We start from the raw sequence: 11,209 nt of genomic DNA on the forward strand, positions 1-11,209 counted from the left end.
TTTCTGTCTTAAAGTAGGAATGGGCCAAAGTGGATAGGTCAGAGAGTAAATGCCTACATAGGTGTGCAGTTAAAAAGGCAATTTCAATGTGGTGGTAAGTGCTGTAACATTCTCTATTTTTAAAAAAATTAATGAACGATTGTCCCTGTCTCCAGTTTCTCTCTATTACTAGAGGACAGCGGGCTGGAAGTGGGAGTATGTATAAAGGTTTTATTAAAGGGCAGAGATGTGAAGTTTTTTTCCTTATTTCATAGTTCTATAAGCTAATTTTCAAAAGCAGAATTATTTGGGCAGTTGGGCATAAGAGCAAAGCTTTTTAAAAAACTTTTAGGTTCATGGGTACATGTTCAGGTTTGTTACATAGGTAAACTTGTGTCATGGAGGTTTGTTTTACAGATTATTTTGTCACCCAGGTACTAAGCCTGGTACCCAGTAATTTTTTTTGATTCTCTCCCTCTTCCCACCCGCCACTCTCAGTAGGCCCAAGTGTCTGTTGTTCTCCTTTTTGTGTCCATGTGTTCTCATCGTTTAGCTCCCACTAATAAGTAAGAACATGCGGTATTTGGTTTTCTGTTCGTGTGTTAGTTTCCTGAGGATAATGGCCTCCAGCTCCAACCATGTTCCCGCAGAAGACATGATCTCATTTTCTTTTATGGCGGTGTAGTGTTCCATGGTGCATATGTACTTTTTCTTTATCCAGTCTGTCATTGATGAGCATTTAGGTTGATTCTATGTCTTTGCTATTGTGAATCGTGCTGCATGAACATTCACGTGCATATGTCTTTATGGTAGAATGATTTATATGTCTTTGAGTGTATACCCAGTAATGGAATTGCTGGGTCATATGGTAGTTCTGTTTTTAGCTCTTTGAGGAATCACCACTCTGCTTTCCACAATGGTTGAACTAATTTACACTCCCGCCAACAGTGTAGAAGTGTTCCCTTTTCTCTGCAACCTTGCCAGCATCTGTTATTTTTTAACTTTTTTATTGTAGTCATTCTGACTGGTGTGATATGGTATCTCATTATGGTTTTGATTTGCATTTCTGTAATGATCAGTGTTGTTGAGCTTTTTTCCATTTACTTGTTGGCCACATGTATATCTTCTTTTGAAAAGTGTGTGTTTGTGTCCTTTGTTCACTTTTTAAATGTTTTTCTTGTCTTTTAAAATTGTTTAAGTTCTTTATAGATGCTAGATATTAGACCTTTGTATGATGTATAGTTTGCAAATATTTTCTTCCATTCTGTAGGGTGTTTGTTTAAATGCAGAAGCTCTTAAGTTTAATTAGGTCCCACTTGTCAGTTTTTGCTTTTGTTGCAATTGCTTTTGGCATCTTTGTCATGAAATCTTTGCCCATTGCCTAGGTTGTCTTACAGGATTTTTATAGTTTTCAGTTTTACATGTAAGTCTTTAAACCACCTTGAGTTGATTTTTGTCTATGATGTAAGGAAGGTGGGTCCAGTTTCAGTCTTCCGTATATGGCTAGCCAGTTATCATAGCACCATTTATTGAATAGTTTTCCCATTGCTTGTTTTTGTCAGCTTTATAAAAGATCAAACAGTTGTAGGTGTGCAGCCTTATTTCTGGGCTCTCTATTTTGTTCCATTGGTCTGTGTGTCTGTTTTTGTACCAGTTACAGTGCTGGTTTGGTAGCCGTGCAGTAGTTGGAAGTCGGGTAACATCATGCCTCCATCTTTGTTCCTTTTGTCTGGGATTGCCTTGGCTCTTCAGGCTCTTTTTTGGTTCCACATGGATTTTAAAATAGTTTTTTCTAGTTCTGTGAAAAATGTCAATGGTAGTTTCATTGGGATTGCATTGAATCTACAAATTACTCTGGATAGTATGGCCGTTTTAATGATATTGATTCTTCTTATCCATGAGCTAGAATTTTTTTTTTCCATAGAGCAAAAGATTTTTAAAGGTCTTTAATTTTGTAATTGTGTTTTAAAGGCTTATTCCAATTTATACTGCCACTAGCAATCAAAGAGTTAGGTTTTACTTGTACCTCTTGCCAATAATGGATATTTTTATTTAATCTTTTCTACCTTGGCAAATAAACTTAAAAATGCTATCTTTGCTTTAATTAGTATTTGATATCCTAATGATTATTCTGTTTCTATCAGTTCTTTATATAGAAAAGATATTAACTACAATTTATTGGCCATTTCTTAGCCATTTCTCTCTAAATTTTGTTGTCAAATAGGTTCATTTTTTTTTTTCTCTAAGAAATGTAAAACTACATTTCTTAGCCATTTCTCTCTAAATTTTGTTGTCAAATAGGTTGATTTTTTTTTTTTCTGCTTTCTTCTATTACTTAAGTTAGGAAAATCCTTCCTCCAAAGGGTTGGTAAATAATTCTAGTTTCTTCTAGGCTATCTGTGGTTATACTCTTAATACTTTATTTCATCTCTCTTATTTGAATATATAGAATGAGATGAAGCTTTTTAAACTCCCTTCTCCCACAAATTTGGTAATCTTTTTTCCTAGCACTAAATAACAATTCTCTTTAACTTGTTGTTTAATGATGCATCCTCTAAAATATATTAAATTCTTAAGTAATGTGTTTCATTGTATCTATTCCTATATATTTTATTAATAACTTTATTAAATTCTTAAGTAATGTGTTTCATTGTATCTATTCCTATATATTTTATTAATAACTTTATAATTTAGCATCAGATCTTTTATTCCTTGTTTCTGGAGCATACCATCTTGTCTGAGGGTAATGAACACAACTGAAAATTATAATGTGTCATCTTGGGTCTAGGATGTATTTGGCAATTATATTGTCCAGTGGTTTTCTAACTTATTAGGGGAAAAGGGAAGAATACTTTGGGCAGGTTGTTTATTTTGGCAACGTATTTTCAGTAATCACCTTATATTCTCCATATGTTTTGGGCAGCATGCAGGAGGGTGAGGTGGGAAACTATGACTTTTTAAAAAAGTAATTGTTAGTGTCTTCTTTTTCTTCCTTGAGCTTTAAAAACAGTGACAAAGTCCGGCCTTCCCATTTTACAGTTGAAGTAACAGACTTGTTTGACATTCTTATTAATGATAGTGATTGGTGGAGATTTACTTTCAAGGGGATGGATTTTTTTCATAATGGGGAATACTAATAAAATTTAAAATATACACCTAGATACAGCATATTGCTGTAATACTTGATTTGGGTAGTTTTATAGATTTGCGCAGAGATGCATCAGCTCCCTGGTGTAAATGCTGAATTGTATAAAACGAATGTTTTTATAATACTTCTCTGCCTCAGTGGTATGGCTTTCTCTCCAGAGTTGATCACTAACTGACATCTTTTTAAAGGAATAGCTGGGTTGAGGTTTGCTTTTTTTTAGGTGGGGAGGTGCTGTGTCGTCTGTTGTCCTGTGTCCAAGAGAGCTGAAGTTTTTTCCCCCTTATACAGGACCCTATATGAAGGTATATATAATATATATATAATATTAGGAGATTGAAGGGTCTTTTGAGGATGGGACCCTCTGTGGCTGCCACAGCTCCATCAAGAATAAGGAAAGTTCAGGTAATATGTGGGGAAGGTGATGCCTTACCTAGCACCAGGTTTCCTTAAGTATAGCCTATTCAGGCTTAGCTTCCCAAGCTCTTCTAAAGTTAGGTTTCTATAATCAATTATTACCAATTGTATGTGTAAACAGTCTTTAGAATATAAAATTACAGCTAATGAATTTAATTATTCTTGTCTCACTCCAGATAGACCAAACTAGTATTAGCTAAAGATAAAAATCAAGTAATGTGAAGAAGACTTAGCAAATTCATAAAGAATTCTGCATTTACTTACCTGTTTATCTCTGTAGTTGTTCTGATATATGTGATTTTCTACAAACCTCACATTATACACTTTGGCATCGTGTTCGGTGTTGGAATGGGAAAGAATAAAAATAAAGCTAGCTAACATTTCATGAATACAGGGTGAGAATCCTGTGAGGAAGAGTCTAATATTAGATCCATTTTAGAAGTGAGGAAACTGTAGAGAAGTTAAATGTGACCTTCTACAAGTTTTACTGAATTAATAGAATTTGGCCAGGTGCAGTGGCTCATGTCTGTAATCCTACCACTCTGGGAGGCCAAGGCGGGAGGATCACCTGAGGTCAGGAGTTCGAGACCAGCCTGGCCAACACAGTGAAACCCTGTCTCTACTAAAAATACAAAAAAAATTAGCCGGGCGTGGTGGCACATGCCTGTAGTCCCAGCTACTTGGGAGACTGAGGCAGAATTGCTTGAATCCAGGAGGCAGAGATTTCAGTGAGCTAAGATCACGCCACTACACTCCAGCCTGGGTGAAAGAGCGAGATTCTGTCTCAAAAAAAAAAAAAAAAAAAAACAGAAAAAAGAAAATTTTAGCCTACTTTAAGAATGTATATGTAAACATGTTCTGCTAATCTTGTCTCTTTACAGAATATTTTACAGGTTTTTGTAATGTTCATTTTTTATTTTACAGCTCATAACTGCTGTATTTTAATAACATTTTATTACTAATATAAAATATCATTTGTCTATTTCACCATTCCCCAAAATATTTTGTCATGAAATTTATCTTAGGGCTTTGTTTCTTAAGGAAAATGTACTTAAAATGAAGGTATTTTTGGCTTCATGTGATGAAGTGAAAAGATAATAAATGTTCAGATTGGCTCTATATTTTGTGGTGTTTCTCTTTGTTTTCCCTTTAAAACTGGGCTAAAATGTTAGTTATTCTCTATAGTTGGGCCCTGGTTCAACCTATGTAAGACATATTTTATTTGAAGAATAGTTGAAAATAAGTATTTTTCTTTTCAGTGAGATTTAAATATATTCTGTCAATGGTTGACTTGGGGTTCAGAAATGAAAATTTAGAATAATACTTTTAACTGCTAGAGCATTAAAAGAGCTCATTATTTATTTCTTGCAGAAATGTAGACAACCAATTTCCTGGGCAAGTTGCTCCACCTGGATTCCCAGTGTATCCCGCGTTTAGCCCACTGCAGATGCTGTGGTGGCAACAGATGTATGCTCATCAGTATTATATGCAGTAGTAAGTTAATCTGAGTTCATTTTTTAAGTTACTCACTGTGTTACTTGCTTTATTTTCTTTTTATCCTAAGTAAGTTGATTTGGGATTTCATTTTTTTATGTATTTAATGTTGTTTTGACTAAAGGAAAAAGGGTTCACCTCCAGTTCACATGAGCTAACCCTGCCCTTGGCTCCTCCCTATCTTCCCTAATTACATTTAGCAGTATTCAGATTCTTTAATACAACATTTTATAAATTCAAGAGGAGAAAACTTAGGAATGTTTCACTGGAAGGCAGCAAATGTACATGAAGAGTTAGTCAAATAAAAAAAGGGATAGAATCATGTCAGGGAGGCCATAGCTTATGTAGGGCTCAAATGTGGCTAATATGCTTACTGGACTCTCAGTATTTAGTCCGTTTTGATTCTGGTCAGCATGGAACAGTCCTAGCATTGAGGACAGTTTCTCAGCCTTCATTCTCCTCAACTCATTCTGCATTCATTTAACATTGATTAGCTTCTCTTTACCGTTCTCCTCTCCTTGTTTCTGTGATTCTTTTGTCTTCTGTATCTTTTTACCTTTCTGTGTCCTTTAATAGCTCATTTTATTAACATATCTTTGTCAGTTCATCATGTGTTTGTTACTACGTGCTTCTCAGCACTCATAGTCGGTAGAGAGGATGGGATTTAGTTGTGGGGTAGTTCTCTTGGATTTCTTTTTTGTATGGCCTTAGTTGTTAGCTCTCTGTGAATGAATCCTGGTTCTTCATCTCCTGTGCTTCATCCTGTGTCTCTGCTTTATTGTTGGAAGATTTCCATAGGGGAATGAGCCTTTACCTCAAATTCAGTGCATCTAAAATTCGATTCCTCTGTTCCTTAAGTGCCTTCTCCTTTCTCACTTCTTTGTCAGTGATACTAGCTCTCTTCTTATTACCCAAGCTCTTAACCGTAAACAGCTTTGATTCTGGGCTTCTGTTACTCCTGAAAGCAGTATTTTATGAAGATGAGTTAATAGAGCTTTTGTCCTTCCCCATATGCTACCTCCAATGTTTCACCAGGTCTTTTCTCATTCTAAGTCCACTTGACTTCAATAGCTTTCTCCTTTTAGTCTTTTCACTATATTTCCTTATACTACTGCTGGGTTACTTTTTTTTTTTTTTTCCTTCCTTCCTTCCTTCCTTCCTTCCTTCCTTCCTTCCTTCCTTCCTCCCTCCCTCCCTCCCTCCCTCCCCCCCCCCCCCCCCCCCCCCCCTTTTTTTTTTTGACAGAGTCTCACTCTGTTGCCTAGGCTGGAGTGCAGTAGCATAATCTTGGCTCACTGCAACCTCTGCCTCCCGGGTTCAAGCGATTCTCATGCCTCAGCCTCCCAGGAGCTGAGATTACAGATGTATGCCACCACACCTGGGTAACTTTTGTATTTTTAGTAGAGACGGGGGTTTGCCACACTGGCCAGGCTGATCTTGAACTCCTGGCCTCAAGTGATCCATCCGCCCGCCTCGACCACCCAAAGTGCCAGGATTACAGGCCTGAGCCACCATGCCCGGTTTGCCAGGTTACATTTCTTAACACATAATTAAGTCAGTCATTCCCGCAGCCACCCAGATATCCTCTGATTCTCTTGCCCACTGTGAAGTCTACATCCTCAGACTTTTCCCCATAAAGCTAAGCTGCTTTATGAACCTTGTATCCTAAGGCTCTCTTTCATAAGCCCTTGGCTCCAGGCAGGATATTCGTACCTTACATGTTGCCATGGTAATGGTTATCATTTGAGTGACTGCTTTGTGCTCAGTACTTTGCTGGATGCTGTACCCCACCTTGTCTCGTTTGTGAACCTTACGAGAACTATGTGAGATAAGAGGAGCTTATTATGCTTGCTGCTAAATCATATACTCTTATGCGCATCATTTAACTTCAGAGCCTTAGTTTCTCCCCTTGAAAATAAAGTAACTCACCTGTGTATCAGAATATTCATGAAGTAGGAAGTGTTTTCTAAACTAAAAAGCCCTATACAGATACAAGATATTAGCATACTGGCTTAAATAGGATTTTGTAGCCTGGGAACCATTTATTTAACTTTCCTGTGCTCCCTTGATTGTTAACTTCTTATTGTAGAAAAATTTAAAAACATAACAAGGTAGAGTAGTAAAAGGAATCTGTGTGTACCTATCACCCAGCTTTGACATTTATCAATTCATGTTAGTCTTATTTTACAACTTTCTTCCTTCTGTTGGATAATTTAAAGCAAATCCAAGATATATTATCACTTTTCTGGGAAATTTATTCTTTACTGGGAAATTTTAAGCAATCAAATTATAAGCAAACCTCAGAATCACAATTCTTTCTAACTTGACAAGGACCAGTGGTCCCCAGTTGGAGTTCTTCCAAATCAGTATTGGGGTGAAAGGGTTGTTACCTGAGATGTATTTAGGATTTTAGGATACTAGTACAAATCATTTATCACTGGCAGTAGACACACAATGTAATAATAGCATGTATTTTTAGACAAGCCTTTCAAAACATGGGTCTGAGGGAGAGGTAGGTGGTGAGCTTGGGAGTATTCATCCCATGTAGAATAACAAAAGGGGGCATTCATGAAAAGGTTTGGACATCTCATTAGCTTATAAGGTAATTGATTGAAAGAGAGAGTAGTGGTTAACATGGCTGCTCTCACATCTTTTGCCTTTCCCCTGTCATCTTACACTACCAGGCTAAGAGAACATCCTTTCCTGTGTGACATCTACCATCAACCTTGGCTCCACTTTTCCATTGGAATTTGTGCTTACCTAAGAAATGTGGTACAGGAGTTGGGATATTCCATATTAGGTTTATGAAAAATACATATAGCTCCCCAAGAAGTTTAAAAAAATATGGTATGGTAAAGTTTTTTTTTTTCTTTTTAATATTTATTTTGGTGACTATTTCAGTCAAGCTGCAGTTTCAGCTCAGGCCACATCAAATGTCAACCCAACCCAGCCTACTACTTCACAGCCTCTAAATTTGGCACATGTTCCTGGAGAAGAACCCCCACCAGCTCCAAACCTAGTGGCCCAAGAAAATCGACCCATGAATGAGAATGTTCAAATGAATGCACAGGGAGGTCCAGTACTAAATGAAGAAGACTTCAATCGAGACTGGCTAGACTGGATGTACACGTTCTCACGAGCTGCGATTCTCCTTAGCATTGTATACTTCTATTCTTCTTTTAGTCGGTTTATCATGGTAATGGGAGCCATGCTGCTGGTTTATTTGTGAGTGATGTTCATTAACTTTTTGTGGTTTAATGTCTGAAACTATTCAGCACAGAATCTGGTGTAGGGTAGTCTGTTGTGAATGTTGAGTGAAGGAATTTGAATGCTGGACTTTAGATATCTGGCATGTTTTTGATGCCAAAAGCAAGGGCAGGTTTTGTTGAGTGAGAATGTTTATCAGAATTATTTAGAAGCAGATTTTTTGTTTACTGTATTTTATAAAAATTGTTCATTCAGTGAGATATACTCTATCCGTTATTCAGAACTTAAGAAGTGTATGATGCACTCCTGCATAAGGTTGTCCTCTTTCATTAGACTTACCAATAGTAAGTCCTGTAGGTATAAGCCAGATTTTTTTCATAAGTAGACTGTTTTTCCCCTGCTCCCTTCTCTCCAAGGGGCAAACAGATATCTAAGTTGTATTTCATTTTGAAAAATACCAAAAGAGATTTATGATTCCTCATATGTTTTATTAACTAACATAGAGCCAGTGAAGTCCATGATAGACTTAGAGATTTGAGTTGGTTTTGTTTTGCTGTCATTGCTTTGAGAAGGGTGGTTCCCTGTCCTGAAGTGGGAGATTTGGTCTTTTTATTTATTGTAGTTCTAATCATTTTTCTCTTATAGGACACTAATAACATTTTATAGTGTTACAAATAAAAACAACTGTGACTTATTTTATTTTCTCTTTATTTTACTGAACAGACACCAAGCTGGATGGTTTCCTTTTAGGCAAGAAGGAGGTCATCAACAGGCTCCCAACAATAATGCTGAAGTTAACAATGATGGGCAAAATGCAAACAACTTGGAACTTGAAGAAATGGTATGTGATTGAAGCTTTTGTATACTTAAGTTATTGAGATTTTCCCAGCACTGTATGGGACCAGTGTGATGAAAGAAGATTGGATGTTCCATAAGTATTTGTGAAATGGTATGTGAAAGAAAGCTAACATAAATTGTGATGGTTTCATTTGGGAGAGCTTAGAATATAATACCAAATCAGTCATATATTGTAACTAAATGGGAAGAAGTAACTTTTTTTTTCTTGAAAATAGTCAATAAATAAAATTATACACATGGTAAGAATTTATTGTATTGCATTGGCAGTTGTCCCCTTTAAACTAGAACACTGAGGAATTTACCAATTTTGGCCTTAAAGATTTCTAATGACCACATATGTACCACTTCATATTCCTTTGTTCTACAAAGAATTTAACTGTCTTCTATTATGAGCTAATGCTCGTTCACATCACTCAGGAGTATGTTTCTTGTTTTGCTTGAAAGGAGCGTCTTATGGATGATGGGCTTGAAGATGAGAGTGGAGAAGATGCAGGTGAAGATGCCAGTGCAGTTCAAAGGCCTGGATTAATGGCTTCAGCTTGGTCTTTCATCACCACCTTCTTTACTTCACTAATACCAGAGGGGCCTCCCCAGGTTGCCAATTGACCTGAAAAACTGTGCCAGCTACAAGGAGGGTCTGACTTTAGGAAAGTGGTTTAAATAACAGTGCAATTTCAAAAAAATTTATAACTTTCTTTTGATCATCATGTACAGAGGTGTTTTTTTTTCTTTAGGCTTCTCATGCATATGAATATTTTAAGCACAAATGGACTACTAAATGTCTGAATTTTTTTTTTTAAGATCCTAACAGAACATAGCGTAACAATATTGGTCTTCCAGGTGTTATTCATTTCAATTATGTGTAGTATACCAGGACAGACCTATTTTCATGTCTTATTTCTTTAAAGAGCTGCTTCATTGGCCGGGCGCCATGGCTCACGTCTGTAATCCCAGCACTTTGGGAGGCCGAGGCGGGTGGATTACTTGAGGTCAGGAGTTCGAGACCAGCCTGGCAAACATGGCGAAACCCCGTCTCTACTAAAAATACAAAAAAATTAGCCGGGTGTTGTGGCACGTGCCTGTAATCCCAGCTACTCGGGAGGCTGAGGCAGGAGGATTGCTTGAACTCAGGAGGCGGAGGTTGCAGTGAGCTGAGATTGGGTCACTGCACTCCAGCCTGGGTGACAGAGTGAGACTCAGTCTCAAAAAAAAAAAAAAAAAAAAAAGAGCTGCTTCACATGTAAATGTCTATAGCTAGTAGCCTGGCCCTTTAATGTTTAATTTGAATAAATATATCTATTTTCTGTGAATTATCTTGAAAGTTTTAAACAGAATGACCTCATAGTTTTTAATAAAGAATATTATTTACCTAAAATGTGCTAGTAGCATCTTGCCCAGCCATAAAGCAATAAACTTCTCAATAATCTTAATTTTGACGTTTGAATAAATAATGGAAACTTTCTATTTTAAGGGCATGTATCCCATCAATTGGAATCAGTACCTTAACAGAAAAAGGCAGCTCTTCAATGGAATTAACGTGATATAAAATGTTTGATATAGGCAGTACTTTTATAAAAAAAAGATATGCTGGAAATTGCTCAGTGTAATTTTTTAAATAAAAAGTCAATTATGGTAAACAGTTCTAAGGGGTATTTGTTCAAACTCTTCACCCATTACATGCAAAAATTATATAAATTTTAGTAGTTGTTTGGAAGGGTTGCTGAAGTCTTAAAAGTCATTTACACCTCTTTCCATCCTAGATGGATATCTCCTAGTTAGATTGTCTGAAACCTCATTAGTTTGTTTAAAAATCCCTGTGAAAGCCAAGTTAATGTATCATGAGAAGGCAGTAAGTTTCTTACGGGATAGCTAAATAAAAGAAATACAGGCAGGAGAACTTTATCTCACATGAAATGCATTATAAAATTATGAGTGTGGTACTGGCCCAGGAAAAAAAATTATGTATATGATTAGATAACAGAGAAGATTAAGAAAGCATCAATAAATTATTTTCTGATTTGTTTACTTATAATGATAAAAGTGAATTATCAGGGATGACTAGTTAGTTAACCATTTGAAAAGTAAAGTTAGATTTCTATTTATAAATGT

General features: G+C 36.4%; 1 protein-coding gene across 2 annotated transcripts in view; it reads left to right on the forward strand.

Annotated features, from left to right (window-relative positions):
- The window catches only part of HERPUD2 (HERPUD family member 2), a 57,003-nt gene extending 46,264 nt beyond the window's left edge, over positions 1-10,739 (forward strand). Inside the window, exons 6-9 of one of the 2 annotated variants that reach the window (XM_025380364.1) lie at positions 4,913-5,035; positions 7,937-8,260; positions 8,966-9,083; positions 9,545-10,737. In XM_025380364.1, the coding sequence (XP_025236149.1) occupies positions 4,913-5,035; positions 7,937-8,260; positions 8,966-9,083; positions 9,545-9,706 (727 nt within the window). In that variant the 3' untranslated portion in view covers positions 9,707-10,737. Of the gene's footprint in view, positions 1-4,912; positions 5,036-7,936; positions 8,261-8,965; positions 9,084-9,544 lie in introns of both variants that reach the window. The other variant, XM_025380365.1, reaches the window with a different exon arrangement.
- The last annotated feature ends 470 nt before the right edge of the window (positions 10,740-11,209 follow it).

This window comes from Theropithecus gelada, chromosome 3, assembly GCF_003255815.1.
Source record: "Theropithecus gelada isolate Dixy chromosome 3, Tgel_1.0, whole genome shotgun sequence".
Taxonomy (NCBI): domain Eukaryota; kingdom Metazoa; phylum Chordata; class Mammalia; order Primates; family Cercopithecidae; genus Theropithecus; species Theropithecus gelada.